This window comes from Ceratotherium simum, chromosome 35 (genome assembly GCF_057802395.1).
Source record: "Ceratotherium simum simum isolate JZ-2026a chromosome 35, ASM5780239v1, whole genome shotgun sequence".
NCBI classification, from domain to species: domain Eukaryota; kingdom Metazoa; phylum Chordata; class Mammalia; order Perissodactyla; family Rhinocerotidae; genus Ceratotherium; species Ceratotherium simum.
In genome coordinates this window covers 7680157-7701101 of record NC_141934.1, presented here as the reverse complement: position 1 = coordinate 7701101, position 20945 = coordinate 7680157, and the positions used below count along the sequence as shown (strand labels likewise).

The window sequence follows — 20945 nt, the reverse complement described above, 5'->3', positions numbered from 1 at the left end:
TGGAAACATTTGCTCTAAGGGTTTACTCCGCCTTGCCCTTTGCTAGATGCTGAGTCTACCAAGAGTAATTAGGACACTGTTCTGTCTTCAGGGAGCTCACAGTCTAGTGAAAGAGAAAATACAGGTACCCAGGAGCTTTAAGTCAGAAGGTGAGAGGCAAAAAGGAAGCCCCTGCTTCTAGTGCTGGCCCCCCGGCTAGGCACCTCACAGTCGTTGAGAACTGCGATTAATCCTCACTGCTACCCTGAAGGTAGGTGGCGATGTTGCCATTTCACAGATGAGAGAGAAGTGAAGCAGCTGGCTCAAAGTCACTTAGGTGGTAGTGGTGGTTCTAAGATTTGAACCTTGGATCATCCAGGGAAAAACGGAGATATGCACAGAATTGAGGGGTTCTGGGGTATATCTAATGCCCTCATTTTACAAGTGGGGAAACTGAACCCAGAGAGGGAAAGGGGTTTGTTGAAGGGCATGTAGCTCCCAAGAACTTGAACCCAGGTCTCTCTCCTCCCAATTCAGAGCTCTTCCAGCATGCCTTTTGCATTGAGAGGAGTTTGAGCTGCATGCCCAGAGCGGGATCTTCCCCTCCACCTCCTATAGTTTGTGGTTCTCACTGTGCCACTTTAGGCACTTCATAGTGTTCACGCCATACCCAGCTCTCAAGACCCTGAAGTTCAGCATCCGTAGGACTAGTAGGGAATGGTACAGGATGGGAATGGCTGATGGCAGAAGCCATCAGTGTGTTGAGCACCCAGGGGGAATTGGGCACTCCAGAAAGGGGTTCTCCTGCTTCTCTAGACCTCCCTAGCTTAGCAGCTTTCCACAACTGCTTCAGCTCCTTCCTATCTCCCTCCTCTACCTCCTGCAGTGCCCAGAAGTTGTGGCCTCTCACCTTGCATTGTTAATTAAGTTTTGTTTTGACTTTCTCTTCCCCAACTCATTATAAGCTCTTGGAAAGTGGAGTAGGGAATCTTGTATATCTTTCTTTTATATCTACCATGCCTAGCAAGTTACTAAATAATACACTTGCCCTGCCCTTCACAGGTCGCAAAAGGCTTTTGTCATACATTAACTTATTTAGTCTTCACAGTGGCTCTTTACAGTAGGATGCTATTAGTCACATTTTGTCAGTGAGGAAAAGCTACTGAGAGAAGTTGTCCAAAGCTACCCGGCTAGTGGTGGTAAGTGGCCAATAATGTGAGTAATGGCCAATACCATTATCGTCATCATCTTTAATAGCAGTTAACACTTATTGAGTTCCTACTGTACTAGGCCTTTTATATAAACTATCCATACTTTAATCCATATTATTTCATTTTCACAGTAGTCCATCTTACAGATGAGGAAACTGGGTCAGAGAAGTGAAATAACTTTCCCAAGATGACATAACTAGTAAGTGGCAGGGTCAGGAATCAAACCAAGAGGCAGCTCCACCCTGCGGTTTTTTTTTGTTTGTTTTTTGTTTTTTTTTTTGTGAGGAAGATCAGCCCTGAGCTAACATCTGCCAATCCTCCTCTTTTTTTTTTTTGCTGAGGAAGACTGGCCCTGGGCTAACATCCATGCCCATGTTCCTCCACTTTATGTGGGACGCTGCCACAGCATGGCCTGAGAAGTCGTGTGTCGGTGCGTGCCCGGGATCCGAACCCGGGCTGCCAGCAGCTGAGCGCGCGCACTTAACCACTACGCCATGGGGCCAGCCCCCACGCTGCCTTTTAGAAGCAAGGATATGGCCAGTGTGGGTGGTGAGAGGCCTTGACAAGAAGAGTAAAGAGTCTGTTAACTAGAAAGAGGTGGCATGGGCTCAGCAGGCCAGGGAGCTGTTAGCTCTGGGTGCTGGGAGGCTCAGAAATGAGGAGGAGCCTCTCTGTGTAGACATGGCCTGAGAACACACCTGAGCTGACTGAGAGGTGGAGCTTCACAACCAGGTGACTGGAGGAGAAAAGAGCTGTGGGTCTAACGTACATCTCGCACAGTCCCAGTGGAGTTTTGGGTTTTTTCCCCCAATATTTTATTTTGAAATTTTTCAAATATATGGAAAAGTCAAAAGCATAGTTCAAAGAATACCCATATATCCATCACCTAGATTCATCATTTGTTAACTTTAAGCCACTTTATCTTTCTATACGTGTACACACACACATACACACAATGTATTTATTTATTTATTTTTGCTGAACTATTTAAAAGCAAGTTGCAGATATCTTGATTTTTCACCCTTAATTACTTTAATATGTTTCTTCTAATTCTTCTATATAACAAAGTATTGTTATCACATCTAAGAAAATTGACAGTAATTTCATATAATCAAATGTATGCTCCAAATTCAAATTTCCTCACCGAGTTGTTCCAAAAATGTCACTCAGGGCTTTTTGCTTTTTCAATCCAGTATCGAATCCAAGGTGTAGGTGTTGTATTTGTATTAAAAAAGCCTAGAGACTTTTTTAATCAAACTTTTTTTTTATCTAATCTAGGCTTTTTTAATCTCTATGCCTTTTCCCCCCACCAAGAAATTAACTTTTTGGAAGAGTCAAGACCAGCTGTCTTATAGAATGACCCACATTCTGGATTTGCCTGGTTGTTTCTTTAGGCTTAACATGGTTTTCGCAAGGATGCTACAGCAGTAATGCTGTTGGTGATGGGCGGGTTTTGAAGAGTGGAGTTTCCTGAGCTTCTTTGGTTCATCGAGATATCTGTCTAGACCAGAGGTTCTTAACTGGAGACATGAACAGGCTTCAATCCTTGACACACACATACCCCGTACCTAAATTATGTGCACATTTTCCTTGTATTTGCATTTTCCTGGGAGAGGCTTCTGGCTTTTATCAGATTCTCAAAGGGCTTCAAGACCCAGAGAGGTTAAGAAACGCTGGTCTGCCAGCTGAGGCAGGCGATACAGAGCTGGTTTCTGCGGTCTTGTTCACCCTGAACTGGCTTCCTTTGGGGAGATAGCAGAAACTGTAACTTCCCCCCATGCTGACTTTGGATCAAAAAGAGGTCTGTCCGTTGTGTTGTCAGACCTGGAAGCCAGGGACAGCTTGTGTAGCCTGGTTCTAAGGATCCAAGAGAGTTTCTGTCCTTGTCTTGCCTTTTAGGTGTTCAGAATGCCAGGATTCCCTCACCAACTGGTACTACGAGAAGGATGGGAAGCTTTACTGCCACAAGGACTACTGGGGGAAGTTTGGGGAGTTCTGCCACGGGTGCTCTCTGCTAATGACAGGGCCCGTCATGGTGAGTGAGTCCCTTCATCTCTGCCCCTCTTGGTCATCAGAGTCTATTGAAGAACCTCCGGTTCCCCATGGGCATTCGTCTTCTGAGGCCATTCATCAAGGCCTCTCCCTTTATTTATTCAGCAATTTAACCAATGTTTGTTGAGCTCCACTTTAAGTGCCAGGTAAGATCCTTCCCTTAAAGACTTAACAGTCCAATGTTGGGAGGGGGTGGGTAGGCAGGCAGGGAGGAGACACAATACAATGGGATGAGGGCCTTAAAGGAGAGCGTGACAGGTTGAGAGGCAGATACACCTAGGTTGTGTTCAGGGAATCAAAGGGAGACCCAGGAATGGACTGGCAGAGAGAGGTTCCGCCTCCCCTACCTGCTCTAGACAAAGGTCTTTAAGCCAAGTCACAGACTTGCCTGTGTTGGAGGAACTGTGAGCCTTTCTCGTGGGGATGATTACTTCTGGGGATTTGTTCTCATGGCTGAGAGCAAAACAGTTTTTTGCAATCCCAAAAATGTCATGGAGCCACCAATCTGACACTTCCTCTGGAAGCTCAAGGGCAGGGAGTGCAGAGGTAGATTATGACTAGGGTCTGTAGATTGCTGACCCAGCCCAACCCTCACTCCAGCAACAGTGACAGCTCATTTCCTCCATCTGTCCACTCTTTTCCCCACCTGCTCACAGGTGGCTGGGGAGTTCAGGTACCACCCAGAGTGCTTTGCCTGTATGAGCTGCAAGGTGATCATCGAGGATGGGGACGCATATGCCCTGGTGCAGCATGCCACCCTCTACTGGTAAGATGGTGGCCCTGTGTCTATCCTCCCCTACAAGAGTGGCCAAGAGAGAGGGACAGGTGGCAGTGTGAGTTGGGTGGAAAGACTACTGGGGTATCAGAGCCCTGGATTCCTATCACAGCAATGCTCTTAACCAGCTCTGTAACCTGCAAGCAAGACGGTTAACATCTCTCTGCCCTCTGTCCTTACCTGCTGTGAGAATAATGATGCCCTGCCCTGCAGTCCTACCAGAGGGAGAGAATGGCTGGGAAGGTGCTCTTGAAGAAGGATCCCAGAACGTTAAAGGCAAAGGCCCCTTAGAGCTCACTTAGTCCAATTGCCTCAGTTGACAAAAGAAGTCAGGCTGAGGCTCAGAGAGAGGAAGGGGGCTGGGTTCTCACTGTGAGTCAAAGGCAGAGTGAAGAGAACACAGGCCATCTCATCCTCAGTCCCAGCCTGCCCCAGAGAACCCAGGCTCCTCATTCTGAGCAGCCAGCCGAAATCATGGGAAGGACAACAGTAGTGGGACTATGGGTGCTATTGCTTGAAGCCCCATGGTGCATTGGTTGCTGGGGGCTTCCAGATGGGGCTTCAGGATCTCAGCCCGCTTTATGCTCCTCTTCCCAGTGGGAAGTGCCACAACGAGGTGGTGCTGGCACCCATGTTTGAAAGGCTCTCCACGGAGTCTGTTCAGGACCAGCTGCCCTACTCCGTCACACATATCTCCATGCCAGCCACCACTGAGGGCACGCGGGGCTTCTCCGTGTCCGTGGAGAGTGGCTGCTCCAACTACGCCACCACTGTGCAAGTAAAAGAGTGAGTATTTTGGGAACCCTGGAGGAGGGGTTCTTGAGCAGAGTCCATAGAAGGGCCTCAAGGGACTCAGAACTCCAGAGTCTTATGCAGAGCCCCCTTCATCCTCGTCTCATATCTTTCTAGAGCTCACTGTGCTGTAACCACACCTGGACCTTGGCACTTACTGTTCTCTCTGCCTAGGCTGTTTCCCACCAGACACTTAATGCCAGAATCACTCACCTTTCACTGGTCAAGTTTCAGATCATGTTTGCTCTTTGAAATTATCTGCTTGATTGTGTGTATTAGTTTATCATCTGTCCTCCCCATGAGTTCCTTCTGGAACTTAGTCTTGTTTAGTACTGCATGCCCAGGACCTGGAACAGTGCCTGGCATATAGTAGGTGTTCATTGATTATTGTTTTGTTGGTTGAGTGAATGAATGGAGGGAGGAGGAGAAAGCTTCCATCTTGGGCCCAGGCCAGAGACCAGATAGGGAAAGAATCTGTGTCCGTCTAATACAAGTAATGAGGCACCTATGGCTGCCAACCCTGTAAATCGTGATTGTGCACTGACTGTGTGCTGGGCATGGGGTACTTGTAGTATAGGTGAGAGGTACTAGGGTTGGGGAAGTCAGGAGGAGGTGAGGTCTGCTCCAAAGCCTCATTAGATGAAGGAGGGAGGGAATGGTGTTCAGGGCAGAGGTGGCAGTCTGTTTGTGTCTGGTGTAGATTAGGTGGTTGGGAGTAGCCAGAGAGGGGTCTGTTAAGTCATGGAGGGCCTGGATTATGAAGATGCAGCAGGTCTGTTAAGGGATTTAAGCAACAAGATGATATGACCAGGTTAGCATTTTTGAAGGATGTCTGATATGGAAGTTGGATGGGCGAGGAGCAAGCCTGGAGGTGTAGAGACCAGTTAGGAGGCTGTTGCAAGATCCAGGTGAGAGATATTGGTGACTATGGTGATAGAAGACAGGATTCTCCAAGATGGTGAGGGTTGGGGGTCAGTGAGGGAACTCTAAATGGGGAGAGTGACGTCCAAGTTTCTGGCGTAGGCCACTGGGCAAATGGGGTGCCCTTCACTGAGACGGGGCATCTGTGAAGGCTGTTACCTTTCCCTGTGAGTGGCCTGGGCCTTAGGGACGAGCAGGGGCCTGGTGAGCCTTCCCTGCATGAGTGAAATGGTCAGGCCCATTTTTAGGACGCCTTCGCCTTGCCTCAACTCCTGTCTGTCCCAGGGTTAACCGGATGCACATCAGTCCCAACAACCGCAATGCCATCCACCCTGGGGACCGAATCTTAGAGATCAACGGGACCCCCGTCCGCACGCTCCGAGTGGAGGAGGTATAGAGTGTGTGTCCTGTCTGTCTCGTGGGGGTGGGACATGGAACAGGCCCTCTGGAAGATCAGGCTCTGGCCTTTATCTTTCCCCACCCCCACTCTGTCTCTGTCTTGTCGCTGAGCCTGTGACCACTGGTGACCTGGCATGTCAGCCTGGCACATTCCCAGGGTAGCAGGGATGGCCTGACAGATGGGGGAGCTGACAGGATGCCAGGAAGAGGGCACTGTGGGGCTATGGCAGCTGGAGGCCACCATTAGCCAAGTGGAGCATTGGCCACACTGTGCTTGGATCATCTGGGCTGATGGTGGGTGGGCTGGGATGCGACAGCCTGCAGGAGCCATCCTTATACTGCTCTTGGCCACAGGTAGAGGATGCGATTAGCCAGACGAGCCGGACACTTCAGCTCTTGATTGAACATGACCCCGTCTCCCAGCGCCTGGACCGCCTGCGGCTGGATGCACAGCTCTCTCCTCACGTGCAGAATGCCGGACATTCCCACACCCTCAGCACCCTGGACACCAAGGAAAATCTGGAAGGGACACTGAGGAGACGCTCCCTGAGGTGCCGCCTCCCACCCCGGTTCTGTGCTGGCCCCCACCTATCCCTCAGATGAGGCAGAGCTGGCTTTCAAAGGCCAGCAGAATTAGGAAGAGAACCAGCTGACTAGGGGCAGGCTATGAGGATTGTGCTGACCCAGCTCCTCCCCCAGTGGGGATCACAGTTCATAGCCAGGGCCTGTTCATGATCTGATCCAGCTGTCTGCCAGGTTTCCCTAGAAACCAGAGGGTCAGGCTCTGTCCACTGAACTCCTGAGCTGGACAGGAGGCAGTGACGCTGGACTCCAAAGGACATCATGGCCTGTGGGAGAAGCGTGGGGCTCAGAGGCTGGAGTAGGGGCACAGATAGGATCAGTAAGTATAAATAAGGACGTTGAAAACTATAAAGCAAGAGATGAAAAAAAGTTGTTTTAGATTTGAGGGACAAGCAACCAAAACCGCCCAGTTGTCCCGGTCCATGGGGAGGGAGCAGTCGCCCTGGGTATAGGTGCCAAGTAGGTGGACTGAAAGAGCATGGACCTGGAGCAGTGGCTCTTGAGGCAGACACACCCGTGCTGTACCTTTGAGCTGAGGTCCCTCCGTTCACAAATCACTTCACGTTTCTGAGCCTCTGTCCTGCATCTGTGGAGTGGAGGTGCAAGATAAAGGTGGCTGTCTCACCAATTATATAATTATATAAGGATTCATTGTGGAAAAGGATGCAAAATAACACAGTGCTGGCATAGAATCAGCACGCAGCAAATGTGAAGGGTTGTTAGTATCACTAGGAATCAGGTTCCTTATCCACCCTCCTGACCAAACGGACTTAATCACTCAGGGCTCTCCCCACAGGTTGCTCCCATCACTGCTGGCTGCCCTCTTGGCCTCAGTCAGCACAAGTGAGATGGTGGAGGCAGGGCACCAGAGGGCAGAGAAGGCCTGAGAACACAAAATGTGGGAGAGGGAAGATGCAGGGGTGACCAGAGAGCTGCTTAGATATTTGGAGGGCCGTCATGCAGGAGAGGGGACAGCTCATCTTGTGTGCTCTGGTGGGCGTGGTTGGCAGGAGGCAGAGCAAAAAAGAGCAAGGGCTAGGAAGCCTGTGAGCAGTCCTTTCTGGGTAGCCCAAGTGAAACAAGACCATGCCATGGAGAGGAGTGTGCAGGGTTGCACTTCACCTGCAGTGCTGTTAACCTTCTTGTCTGTTCTTCAAGAAATCACAGGAACAGTCCTCAACCATTACTATTACTGGCTGCTTTTAAAAATGTAAACATACTGGCTTTGTTACTATAAAAATCATACATGCTTTTTATTTTAAAATTTGGGAAATATAGACAGGTACAAAGATGTGCAAAATATCCAAAATCCCATTTGGTCATTTTTTGGGTGATAGTAGGCTATCACTCTAACCCAGTTAGTGCCTTGAATCAATCAGACAGGGAAGGTGGTGGATTCCCATCTCAGTGCTGTCATATATTGAGCACTATAAGCTAGTAGAATCTAGTCAGTTGTTCCCAATGAGAAGTACTTAGGGTTCTCACTTTGAATGTGTTTCTACTATGCTTAAATAAGCTGCTGATGTCTCTAGCCCCAAAATGGCACATCTGTCTGATGTAAGTCTCCCTCTCCCCATCGTAGCACCTGAACTATAGCTATTGGAACGGACAGGGTGGCCCTGAGGTTCCTGCTTCCAGGAGTTTCTGGCGGGTCTCTGAAGACTACCCTATCCTTATCTCCGTCTTTCCTCATTCTCAGACGCAGTAACAGCATATCCAAGTCCCCTGGCCCCAGCTCCCCAAAGGAGCCCCTGCTGCTCAGCCGTGACATCAGCCGCTCAGAATCCCTCCGCTGTTCCAGCAGCTACTCACAGCAGATCTTCCGGCCATGTGACCTGATCCATGGAGAGGTCCTGGGGAAGGGCTTCTTTGGGCAGGCCATCAAGGTGAGCACAGGCAACAGCTGCTCTGCCCCTCTGCCCCCAGCTCTCTCTCACCTTCTTTCAGGGAGTTTTCATCACATGAGGAGCAACAGGCCTTCCTGGCTGCAGGTGATGGTGTGAGGGCTACACCCCCGCCCTCCCAGGCCACGTAAGGGCAGCGTTGCTGTTGCAGTGAGCTTGGTGGACCTGGAGACCTGGGCTGCGATGAGCTGTGCCCATAGCACTCCTGCTTCCAGTCATTGGGTCTTTTTAGGTGCCCAGAGGCCTCAGTGCTGGGCATGATGCAGGGAGCACAAGTGGCTCCTGGCTCCCTGAAGAACAGTCTCAGGGACTAACCTTCTCTCTTTCTCTCCTCCTCCTCTGCTGAGAGCTGGGAGGGGGGGGTCAGGTAAGCCGTGTGTCTCAGCTTTTGGGGCAGTGGGGCTGAAGAGCTCACACCCCACCCACCCAGCTCCCTGGTGCATGTCTGTGGCACTGACCATCTTGCCCCCAGACTTCTCTTCACCCCAGGGACTCACCCCGCGTCAGATGACCAGAGCCCCTGCTTGGCTTGGCAGCATCCCCTCATGCCTTCTTCTGCACTTCCCTTTTCTGGATTCTTGCCTCTCCTCTGTGCATGCCCAGCTCTCCAGGGAAGAGGGTATGCTCCCCTCTGAGTCTCCTGTTGCCCCGTGCTGTGTCTTCTACACATGAACTCTGTCAGTCTGATCTGGCTCAGTGTGTCCTCCGAGGGATGGGATGGCCAGTTGCATAGATTTTCACAGTTTCTCAAAACTGCCTCTGGTCTCTGCACCGGTAACAGTTGCCCTCCTTGTAGGTGACACACAAAGCCACGGGCAAAGTGATGGTCATGAAGGAGTTAATTCGGTGTGACGAGGAAACACAGAAGACTTTCCTGACTGAGGTACAAAGGTGGCGTAGGGATTAGGAGTTTGGTGTCACCATTGGAAGGAGAAAGATGTTACTAAATAATGGTTTCTAGAGGAAACTTAGTTTGGAATCACTTTCTTAAAGGCTGAGCAGAAGAGAACAGTAGAGGAAGGTCCTTGCCCCTCTAAATTACACCGTAATTATTTTTTCAATGAACACTTACTAGAGATAGCACGAGCTGGGCATAAGGGATGCAATAACAAATGAGATGTGGTTCAGAGGAGCTCACAGTTAATGGGGGTGATCGACCTGAAAACAGACCAGTTTAGTACAACTAGATGCTCTAATCACCACCTGAACACCCTGCTAAGGGAGCCTGGAGTGGGGCCTCCCAGAAAAGTGACACCCCTTGAGCATTTACACAATATTCACCACCTCTCCCAAGTTGCTCCTTTACTTCAGTTGGGTGCACCTGTGGTCCGAGTGCTGCCCTCCAGGCCTTTGTTTCACCTTTGGACCTTCCCACTCCGGTTCCCCCTGGTGCAGTTCCTAGAAAGGCAAGATCCCAAAGGTGAGCCTGTGAGGCCATCTCCATCCATGTGGAGGTGTTCTTCCCCATCACATAAGATAAGAGGTAGGAGATGCAGGTAACACTTATCAAACTGACTCCCTGGAGGGACGGGGTGAGGAAGACATAGTGGGAAGTAACCACCCACCCTGCTTGGCCTCCCCCACCCCCAGGTGAAGGTGATGCGCAGCCTGGACCACCCCAATGTGCTCAAGTTCATCGGTGTGCTGTACAAGGACAAGAAGCTGAACTTGCTGACAGAGTACATTGAGGGGGGCACGCTGAAGGACTTTCTACGCAGTGTGGTGAGCATACCACCCCTGTGGTCCCCAGGAGCCTTGGTGGGTTGTCACTGGGACACCTCTGTCACCACTAGCCTGGAACCATGATGACCAGAGAGTCTCTCGCCTTTGTCTACAAAGGACCATGCTGGGTGGGGCTGGGCACAGGCAGGGAGGGTTCATTGGCAGACCATGTTGACCCGTGGGATCTGGACTACTACGGGACAAGGCCCAACAGCTTCTGATGGGCATTTCCCCTTCCTGCAGGACCCATTCCCCTGGCAGCAGAAGGTCAGGTTTGCCAAAGGCATCGCCTCTGGAATGGTGAGTCCTGCCAACAACCCTGCCAGTGGGGTTGGGGGAGTTGGGAGAGGCGCAAGGACTGTGGGCAGGCACTGGAGGGCAGAGACCCCATCCTGGGCAGCTTGTGTGGGCTGGGCCATTCAGCAGCTGTTCATTGAGCTTCTCTCTGCCGGTGAAATTGCCTCCAGCTGGCTGTTCTCAGCTCACAATGCTACTCTCAAAGAATTCCAAATCTTCAAGGGCAAACAGGACATGAGAAAGGCAAACTAGAGAAGTAAACTAGCATGAGGTGGCCTGACCTTGCTGTCACAGAGGTGTCCCGCAAGCAGAATACCTCACCGCCTAGGAAATCAGAGAAGAGAGAAGTGTGTTCTAGCTGAGCCCTGAAGGATGGGTCAGAATTGGATAAAAATTCCTCTTGGCAGAGAGACCCCAGAGTTGAGGTGATGACAGCAGCAAAGACATAGGAGGAGAGAGGAGGAAATAGTCTATTTTACCTGGAAAAGAATGATGCCAGTCATAGCAGTAATAGTGATAGTTGCTGAGTGCTTCCTATATACCAGGCACTGAGCTGAGCAACTTAACATGCACGTGCATATTTATTCCTTACAACAACCCTGGTTTCCAGATGAGAAGCTGAGACTAGAAAGGGGCAGAGATGGGAGCTGGGCTAGTCAGTTGACCCCCAACCCTGAGATTTTAATTACTGTTCTTTATGTGGGGTCCATGAGGACAATATTAGTCTAAGGGTACATTAAGCTCCCTGTGTTTTAAGCTAAGGAGTCTGGACTTTGTTTGGGGAGCCAAAAAGACAGATGTAAAAGATTTTTAAGCAAGAAAGTTTTATGACCAGAGCTGTGCCTTTCTGAAGATGAATCTGGTGTGGTCAGGAGGTGGGGGTAGAGTTGGGAGAACTCAGGGCGGGGAGACGTGGGTAGGGGGCTAATGAAACATTTCAGGTTTCTGAATTAAGGTGTGGTTGTGGGGACAGGAGACTAGGAGGCAGGATGGAGTTAGAATGGGGAGACTAGTTGGCAGTGAGAGAAAAGAGCTGGGGGGTCAGGAGTTGGGGTGGCTTGAGGTGCCTAGAACAATGGTGGTGTCATTTACCAGACATTTGGGGGGTGGCAGTGATGGTCTGGAAACAGATTTAGGAAGAGCTAGGATAGATACCTGCTGAGGCTGATGTGTGGGTCAGCATGTGAAGAGAAGGTGGGTTTTTTTGTGTGTGTGTGTGAGGAAGATCAGCCCTGAGCTAACATCCATGCCAATCCTCCTCTTTTTGCTGAGGAAGACCGGCCCTGAGCTAACATCTATTGCCAATCCTCCTCCTTTTTTTCACTTTTTCTCCCCGAAGCCCCAGTAGATAGTTGTATGTCATAGTTGCACATCCTTCTAGTTGCTATATGTGGGACGCCGCCTCAGCATGGCCAGACAAGCAGTGCGTCGGTGCGCACCCGGGATCCGAACCCGGGCCGCCAGTAGCAGAGCGCGTGCACTTAACTGCTAAGCCATGGGGCCGGCCTCGAGAAGGTGGTTTTGAGAAGGGCTAACACTGAGGAGCCTGGAAGGAAAAAGCAGGCACACAGGAGTCTCGGGGGCAGGTAGCATGGGAGAGGTGTGAGCAAGCTTTGAGGAGGGGGGTGGGCAGAGGAGGTCACAAGCTATAGGTGATTCAGGAAGAGCTCCTTGGAGTGTGAGTAGCTCTAGGAGCCCAGGGGATGGAAGCAGTGTTGCAGGGTGCTGGGGAGGGGGGAGCAGCTCCTTCCACATTTGCTGGGGAAGGAAAGGAAGGAAAAGGAAGTAGCTCCAGAGAGTGACAAGAGCCAGAGGTAGAGGCCTGGAGGTAGAAAATAGCAAACAGAGGCTTGTTCAGAAACATTTGTGTAGGAAGAGGGAGAGGTTAAAGTGTAGACAGAGAACAAGGAGGGTGCCAAGTCTCAGGGGAGGGGACTGTCGGGAATATAGAGCCAACTGGACCAGGAGAAGGTCACATCTTCCCCCATCACAGGCACGAAGGACCCAGAGTGGCTGAATCCAGAGATTGGGGTGAGGGTGGGGCGTGAGGGGGCCAGGAGCAGTGCATCTGAGGATGCTCACCTCAGAAGGCCTGCATCTAAGTAAAATGGGTAGAGGGGATGGGGGCATGCAACGGCCAGGGCCCAGTAAAATTGGGAACTTTAGAAGAGAGCACGGAGGGCTTAGAGCAGCCACTGGGTTGGGGTGAGTGAACAAAGGTTGGGCAGGAGATGGCAGCAGGGAGGAGGAAGCCCAGGTGGCCTTTGGCTTTCTTTTGGTGTTGGGACAAGGGAGTAACTGCAGGAAGGTCTGGGCCCTGGAGTCCAGGTTGGGTTCTGAAGCTGGGTGGGGATGGCCTGGGGGTAGAACAGGTTGCATGGCCCCCAATTCCAGCAACAGCATCTGGTTGATTTACTGGCCATCGGTCTCAGCTTGTACTTCTGTTCCAGGCCTATTTGCATTCCATGTGTATCATCCACCGGGATCTGAACTCACACAACTGCCTCATCAAACTGGTAGGTCCCACTGCTCTGGGTCCCCCCCAGGGCCAGCCCACCTGGCTTCCTTGTCATAAAGGAGACTGTCTCCTCTTGCTTTAGACCAGAGGTATCTCCTAGGGCTCCTGTTTGCCCTTCCTGCTCCCTCCAGTGCCCTCCTTTCTCTTCTGGGAGTTCCTAGACACTTACGGACACAATTCCAAATCGTTTGGTTAGAAGGGACTTCAGAAGTTTCTTAACTGTATGTAGAGCCCTGTCGCTTTTCCTGGTTTTGCCACATGATGGTCCTATAAAGTAGCTCACTGCAGATCCCATGTTATAACTGTGGCACCTAAAGCCTCAGCCTAAGGCCACAGTGCTAGTAAATTACAGTGACCGGTTTGGCGCCAGCATTCTTCCCACTGGCCCATAAGCTCTTGTTGTTACAAAGTTATTCCTCCTGTTGACTTGCAATCTGGCTTCCTCAGTGTCCACTAACTGGCCCTGGCTCTGCCCTCTGGACCCACACCAAACAATCGTAATCCCTTTTCCACATGACTGCCCCGTAGCTATTTGAAGAGCTTATCTCCCCTAAGTTCTCCCACTGAGTGCCCTCCACCTCGTCTTTTTCTGTCTTATCCTTGTTCTAGCCATGGCCTTAAATCTTTTTGGGAACAAAGCAGGACGGGAAAAAACAAAACAAAAGAAAGCCCCTGTCCTGCCTCTGAGTTCCACTCTCCAGGTCCCGGAGCCTCACCCCTCCAGGCTCCAGGGGCTCTGCTATGAATACCCCCACGTCTGGGGAATCTGCTGTGTGCAGATATCAGACTATTAGAGCCTCAACTGCCAGAGGGAGCTTTAGCTGTGACTCCTTTGCTATATACCTTTCCTCCCCTTCTCAATGGCTTCTCTTGGGAATGTCCCCACCAAGTCCTGACCTGGCCCCTGTCCTACCAGGACAAGACTGTGGTGGTGGCAGACTTTGGGCTGTCACGGCTCATAGTCGAGGAGAGGAAAAGGCCCCCAGTGGAGAAGGCCACCACCAAGAAACGTACCTTGCGCAAGAATGACCGTAAGAAGCGCTACACGGTGGTGGGAAACCCCTACTGGATGGCCCCTGAGATGCTGAACGGTGAGTCCTGATGCCCTCAGGGGATGTGCCCCCAGAGGGGAGTGGGGGGCCACATCTTGCAGCAGAGCCCTGGGAGCTCCAGGGTAGGCCTATGAAGTTTGAGGCCAGGTACCCAGAGCTGAGGGCTGGATGATTTTTATTCTTTGCCAGACCAGGCCTCATATGCTCCTTCCTCCCTGAGCTCTGGCCTGCGAGCTGGTCAGTGTCCCATCCTGGGCCTAGGGTGAGGTCTGACTGTGGCTTTTGTGCCCCAAGGGTAGCTGAGAGCTCAGGTTATTTAGTGCCCAAACTTTTAGCCTTTTCCTCTCCATGCTGAGAACTGAAGTGTGGTGCCCCCTTGTGGATAATGCTCAAACCAGCCAGAGATGCTGGCTGGGATTCTTGAAATGCACACGGTTGTGAGGCCTCAGAAATGGTCTGCTACAACCCTTTTTGGTGTCTGAAGCCCAGAGAAGTTCAGTGGTTTGCCCAGGAGCACACAGCTGGCTAATGGCAGAGTCCAGTTCTCTTTCACTATCCCATGCAGTTTCATCCTGGGCAGTATTGTTTTATAAGATCTCTCCAAGGCAGCCCACCCCAAGGGCTAAGCAAAGGTGATTTTCAGATGGCACCTGTCCTGGGCAGCCTTTGGGGCATCCCCACAGAACATATTCTAGTCCTGGTTCTTGGGTGTGGGTTGGCTTGGCCCCAGGCTTAGTACAGAGCAGATAAGGGACCAAACCTAACAGCCTGCTGTCCTGTGTTCCCCAAGGAAAGAGCTACGATGAGACGGTGGATGTCTTCTCTTTTGGGATCGTTCTCTGCGAGGTGAGCTCCAGCGTGGAGGCCAGGCAGCAGGCCTAGCAGCTGTGTTCTGCCTCAGGACTAGAGCTCCTCTTCCTGAAGATGAATAGCTTGCCATAGGATCAACACAAGTATAGGGTTGTACAGTTTATCACACATCTGTTGGCACATTTGAGTCTCATTGGTCCCATGGGAAGGACTGGGCTGGTTTTTTCAGGTGAGGAAACTGAGGATCAGAAAGGGGCAGTGGCTTGCTCTCAGTTACACGGCCAGTAAGGCATAGGTGAGACTCAGAACTCCACCAGGTGAGGCAGAGGGTTGTTCCTCTGTCTGTCCATCTAGCTCTTGGGCCAGATGTAACCTTTCCCTCTGTTCCCCTTCCGCAGGCCCTGTGGGGCCCCCATCCTCAGCCTGACAAGTGGAAGTAGGCACTCCAGGAAGCCTGTCTAGCACAGTGCTAGGCACTGTGGGGTACAGAGTGAGTCTTGTCAAGATTCCTGCCCTTAAGCGCTTCGCTCAGTCTTATCTCGAAGCACTAACTCGAACACATACAGTCAGAGGCTTCTGTAATTCCTACAGAGTGGTGAGTGGTACAGGAGAGACAAGGGACAGTTGGAATCATGAAGGAAGGTTTTTTAAAAATTTTCTTTAATAGAGATCAACTGAGCATCTACTGTGTACAAAGCTCTAGGCTGGCGCCAAAGGGTTTCAGACATGAATCAGACCCAGCACCTCACTTCATAGAGCCTGAACTCTGGCAGGGGACACAGACACAAGGGGACACAGCAGGGAAGGGTGGGATGTCTAGAAGCTGCCCTCCAGTTGCCAATTTGAGACATTGTGCTTCTGCTGCAGCAAGGCCTCTTCTAAACCCTCCTCAGTAATCAGACTCTTAGTCGAGAGACAAGTCTGGATTAGCAAGATTTGGAGAGATGGAAGTCAGGGGCAGCTCTCTAACCTTGGTTTTTACTTCCCTCTTCTGCTCATCCTTCCTGTCCACACACCAGCATCCCTCTTTCCTGCCATGTGGCCGCACCCTCCATAATCCATTCCTGACCAGCCCTGTTCTCATCTGCAGATCATTGGGCAGGTGTATGCAGATCCTGATTGCCTGCCCCGTACACTGGACTTTGGCCTCAACGTGAAGCTTTTCTGGGAGAAGTTTGTCCCCACAGACTGCCCCCCAGCCTTTTTCCCCCTGGCTGCCATCTGCTGCAAACTGGAGCCTGAGAGCAGGTTGGTACCCCACCACTTTTCCCCCAGCTCACACAGCCCTGGGACACTTGCCCCAGCCTTCAGCCATGGCACAGGGCTGGCAAAAGCCTTGAGCTCAAAGATGGCCTGTCAACCACTGAAGCCACCTGACAACCCTGATGTGCCAGGTAGGGGAGGGAGATGAGGGCATAGTAACAAGTGACCTGGATATAATACAGAAACACAACCATTAAAGAAATTTTAACAGAAGAAAATTCACCCAAATCTATACCATTCCAACAGAATAAATGTCTTCGTGTTTCCTTATTCCCCTCTTTGTGCCCAAACACACATTTTTTATATTGTTATAATCTCAAATAGAGAAAAGTTTTATATTTTGCCCTGCATTTTCCTTGTTACTACCAATCTTCCTGTCTATCATTTTTGTTGACTACATGAAATTCAATTAAGAGGCTATATGAACATATAAGATACATAATGTAGATGTTCAGGTTTTTCCAGTTTCTCTTTACAATTGGTATTACTACAGTGAGCCTCTTTATGCATTTAGTTAATATTCTCCTTTAAAGAAATCTTTTTGAAATTACCTTTGTTCTTCTCAGGTTATTGCTTTCATTATTACCAAAGTTACCCCGGGTCTTTTCAAGTTTGTGCATTAGAAAACTAGAATCTTGTGCTTTTTTTCTGGTATCAAAAATCATATTTCTGGGCTGGCCCCGTGGCTTAGCGGTTAAGTGTGCGTGCTCCGCTGCTGGCGGCCCGGGTTCGATCCCGGGCGCGCACCGACGCACCGCTTCTCCGGCCATGCTGAGGCCGCGTCCCACATACAGCAACTAGAAGGATGTGCAGCTATGACCATACAACTATCTACTTGGGCTTTGGGGGAAAATAAATAAATAAAATTTTTTAAAAATCATATTTCTTTTAAAAAACAAATTTAAACATTACCAAAATTTATAGCATAGGAAGTATATGTCTTCTATAATTTCCTAACTAATGTGCCTTTCAACACTCTCCTCACTCCTCAACTCCATCCCCCTAAGATAACCAGTTGGCACATAACCTTTATTTTAAAATGATTTCTGATGGTCCACTTTAGAGTTGGGACTTGCTAGTGGGAGGCTCTAGATCTTGTTCCTTCGTGGGCCAACGACCACAATTCTTCAATAACACTAAATTAAGAGCATGAGGAAAAATGAGAAGCTGCACAATATTTGTTTATTAATATTCATTCTCAGTCACTCTAAAATGTCTGTCTTTAATTCATTCAAAAAATATTTAATGAGTGCCTGCCATGGTGCTAGATACTGTTCTGAGTACTTAGGGTACAGCAGTGAACAAAATGAAGGTACCCGCCCTCCTGGAACTCATTTTAAGGAATAGAGATAATCAACACTACATATAATAAACTATATTGAATATTAGAGAGTGACAAGTTTGCTATGGAAAAAAGAGTCAAGCTGAGTAAAGAGGATTGTTTAGGGAGCAAGTTGCAATTTTAAATATGGTGGTCAGAGTAGGCCTCACTGAGAAGGTGGCAAGATATTTAAGCAAAAACATGGAGGAGGTGGAGGAGTAAGCCTGAGATGTTTTAGGATTCCAGGGCAGCTGAGCTATTTCCATAGCAGAGAGAGCCCAGTGTTTGCTTTCTCCTTGGGAAGAGCCTGCTGAGTCTATGAAAGATCCATTGATCCTGGGCAGATCCATTGATGTGGAAACAGTCTCAGGACGGGAAAGGATCTTTAAAAAAGGCACTTAGTCCAATCCCACCTTTGATGATTGCATTTTCTCCAAGACATGGGAGGGGCTTTTTTTCTCCTGGACTTTCTTTTTTTAAGCTACCCCCTAGAGCCAGGCCAGCCTTCTCACAGTGTTATCTCTATTCTGTACAGCAGCCCTATGCCGTAGCAGTAACATTATATTATCCCCATTTCCCACAAAGGCACAACAAGGTTAAGGAGGTTGTCCGAGGCCATAGAACTAGGAAGTGGTTGAGCAGCAGGCCTACGTGCTTTTCACGCCACCCCATGGCCCTGCTCATATCTCACCTGCCTCCAACTCAACCTTTTTCTTTCTAGACCGGCATTCTCAAAACTGGAGGACTCCTTTGAGGCCCTCTCTCTGTACCTGGGGGAGCTGGGCATCCCGCTGCCTGCAGAGCTGGAGGAGCTGGACCACACTGTGAGCATGCAGTACGGCCTGACCCGAGACTCGCCCCCCTAACCCCAGCCCAGCCCCCTGCGGGGGGGCGTTCCACAGCCAGCATTGCCCCCTCTGCGCCCCATTCCTGCTGTGGGCAGGGCCGTCCGGGCTTCCTGTGGATTGGCGGCTTGTTTAGAAGCAGAACAAGCCATCCCTACTACCTCCCCAGGAGGCGAGCGGGTGCAGCACCAGGGAAACACATCTCTACAGGTTTGGGGCCTGGTTACTGTCTGTAAATCCAACACTCGCCTGAAAGCTGTGAAGAAGAGAAAAAAGCCTGGCCCCTGTTTGGGCCAGGAGGAATCTGTTACTCGTGACCACTCGGGAACTCCCTGGCAGTGGGATTCCGGGACACTCTTGCTTACACTAATCAGCGTGACCTGGACCTGCTGGGCAGGATCCCAGGGTGAACCTGCCTGGGGCTCTGAAGTTTCTGGTCCAGCTGAGTACAGGAGGACTTCAAGTGAGAATGTGGACGAGAGAGACTGGTGCCCAGGCGGCACTCCAAGGATGTGAAATGACAGTGGTGCTACCCCCCTTCCGCTCCAAGTCCTGCCTTCCCTTGGGGCAGGGGTTGAGGGAGTAGGTTTTGAAGAGTCTCTTAGTCAGTTTGTGGTGGAAATGGCCAGGAGTCAGGGGAAGGGCTGGTTTCTGTTCACCTCCCAGGCCAAGGGGCTACATCAATGTGAGGAGGAGCTTCCACCTCATGTTCTCAAACTGTACTGCTGGAGACTGGCTGAGAACTTCTGGGTCTCCCTTTGTGCCTGCAACAAGCAGTCACCTACAAGTACAGGAATGGGGGCTAGAAAGAAAGAGGGCCTTGACCTCTAGAGAGCCCGTATCCTGGCTGCTGTCACTCTGACCAGTGGGCACCTCAGTCAGAAGCCCAAGACATTTTGCCTAGAGCTAGGTAGGTTCTGGAGGACGGTATGGCTTGTCACAGGCCCCGGTGTATGAGGCGGGGGAGTGGGAATCTCGGCAATCTCTTGTCCTTGTCCTTGTGGCAGCCACTGTTCACCCTTTACCATGCTTTGTCCAGGCAGCAACTTGGGCAGGAGGAGGTCGTGGCAGAGTCCTAGAGCTGAGATGCTGGGGGAGACAGCTCCCTGGCTTCTACCTCCCTTGTTGGCCGGTCCAGCTCACTAGCTCCTGGCTACCACCTCCTGAGCCACAGCCATGGGCGCTGAAAAGCCCCAGCGGCACCCTCCACCTTGGCTTCCAGAGCTCTAGGGACTGTTCAACACAAATAGATTTGCCTCCTCCTAAGTGTCTGTGAGGTTGCACCATATTTAACAAATGGGAAATGGGCTTGGGATATTACTACAATGTGTGGTGGTTGTTTGGAGGGGGGAGGCGGGGCAGGGGGAGTGATTCAGGAGAGTGGTTGCTGTTAATACTATCTTATTGTTACACCTATTGGGTGATATGTGAAATACTGTACATAGACCTGATGAGTTGTGGGATAAGATGTCATCTCTGGCCAGTTTACTTGCTGTATAGACCATACTTAGGTGTGGAGTATGCAGGCTTGTAAATAGCGTTGAGCCCTGGACTCACAGCAGCAGCAAGGTCAGCATTGTGTGGCTGGTTGTGCCTTGGCTGTCCCCAGCAAGTGTGGGAGTGGTGGGCCCAAGCTGGGCTATTGAGCAGACCAAATAAATTAAGCAGTTAACTTAACTGACGATACTGAGAGTGAAAAAGTGACTTGGGCCCTGGCTCAGGGAGATGCATGTGGAGGTTCTGCTGGCCTGTCTGCCAGGAAATGCAAGGCCTCCCCTGCTCCTTTCTAGAGGCACACTACTGGCCACTTTCAAGCCCAGGCCACACGACTCCCCACAGCAGGGAGTTCTTATGCTCCCCAGCTCTAATCCCCTCTCCTTATGTAGACACCAACCTGCTCCAGAGAACATGCACGTCCCATGTGAGGCAGCCCAGTCCTTGGAGCAGGGCTGACTGACTCCCACCCGCTGGCCAAGTCATTCCTTCAGGGCCCTACACTCCCACCCTGTAATATACACACACTTCTATCGCCTGGATATCCTGGAGTCCTCTCCACAGGGCTGGGTCCACCTTCATAATGGGAAGAAATGAATGCAAATCACCCCCACCCCTTGTGTTTCCCTACAAGTGCTTGAGAGTAGAAGACCTGTTTCTTCGTGCTTCTGTACATGGAGGGTATTGTGGAGGGATGACCACTGGGCACGATGATGCTATCTAGCTGGTGGAATTCTGGGCACAATATAAATCTGTATACCCAAAAGTGGTTTCTCCCAAAGCTTGAGGAGTCCAACTTAAGCCCAGAATCTGGTTCCTGGAAAACCGATGCTCTAGGATGCCCCTTGCTTGTAGAACTATAAAGCAATGTCTGGACATAGGCAGAGGTCACTCTGGGTATTCCTAGAGGCTGAGAACCTGTTGCTGAAATCCCCTGGTAAAAATCCAACAAACGCTCCCGTTGGTAGACCTGGGAGTCACCCCCACAGGAACCTTCCTCAGCCCAGA

At 50.6% G+C, this 20945-nt stretch overlaps 1 protein-coding gene across 2 annotated transcripts in view; it reads left to right on the top strand.

The window, feature by feature from the left end:
• The window catches only part of LIMK2 (LIM domain kinase 2), a 55581-nt gene extending 35456 nt beyond the window's left edge, over positions 1–20125 (top strand). For both annotated transcript variants that reach the window (XM_004429760.3, XM_004429761.3), the window contains 14 exons: positions 3090–3225; positions 3899–4008; positions 4615–4803; positions 6016–6121; positions 6484–6680; positions 8411–8597; positions 9412–9498; positions 10206–10337; positions 10581–10637; positions 13085–13150; positions 14069–14243; positions 14995–15050; positions 16105–16262; positions 18320–20125. In XM_004429760.3, the coding sequence (XP_004429817.1) occupies positions 3090–3225; positions 3899–4008; positions 4615–4803; positions 6016–6121; positions 6484–6680; positions 8411–8597; positions 9412–9498; positions 10206–10337; positions 10581–10637; positions 13085–13150; positions 14069–14243; positions 14995–15050; positions 16105–16262; positions 18320–18464 (1801 nt within the window). In that variant the 3' untranslated portion in view covers positions 18465–20125. The remainder of the gene's footprint in view (positions 1–3089; positions 3226–3898; positions 4009–4614; positions 4804–6015; positions 6122–6483; positions 6681–8410; positions 8598–9411; positions 9499–10205; positions 10338–10580; positions 10638–13084; positions 13151–14068; positions 14244–14994; positions 15051–16104; positions 16263–18319) is intronic.
• Positions 20126–20945: the final 820 nt, after the last annotated feature.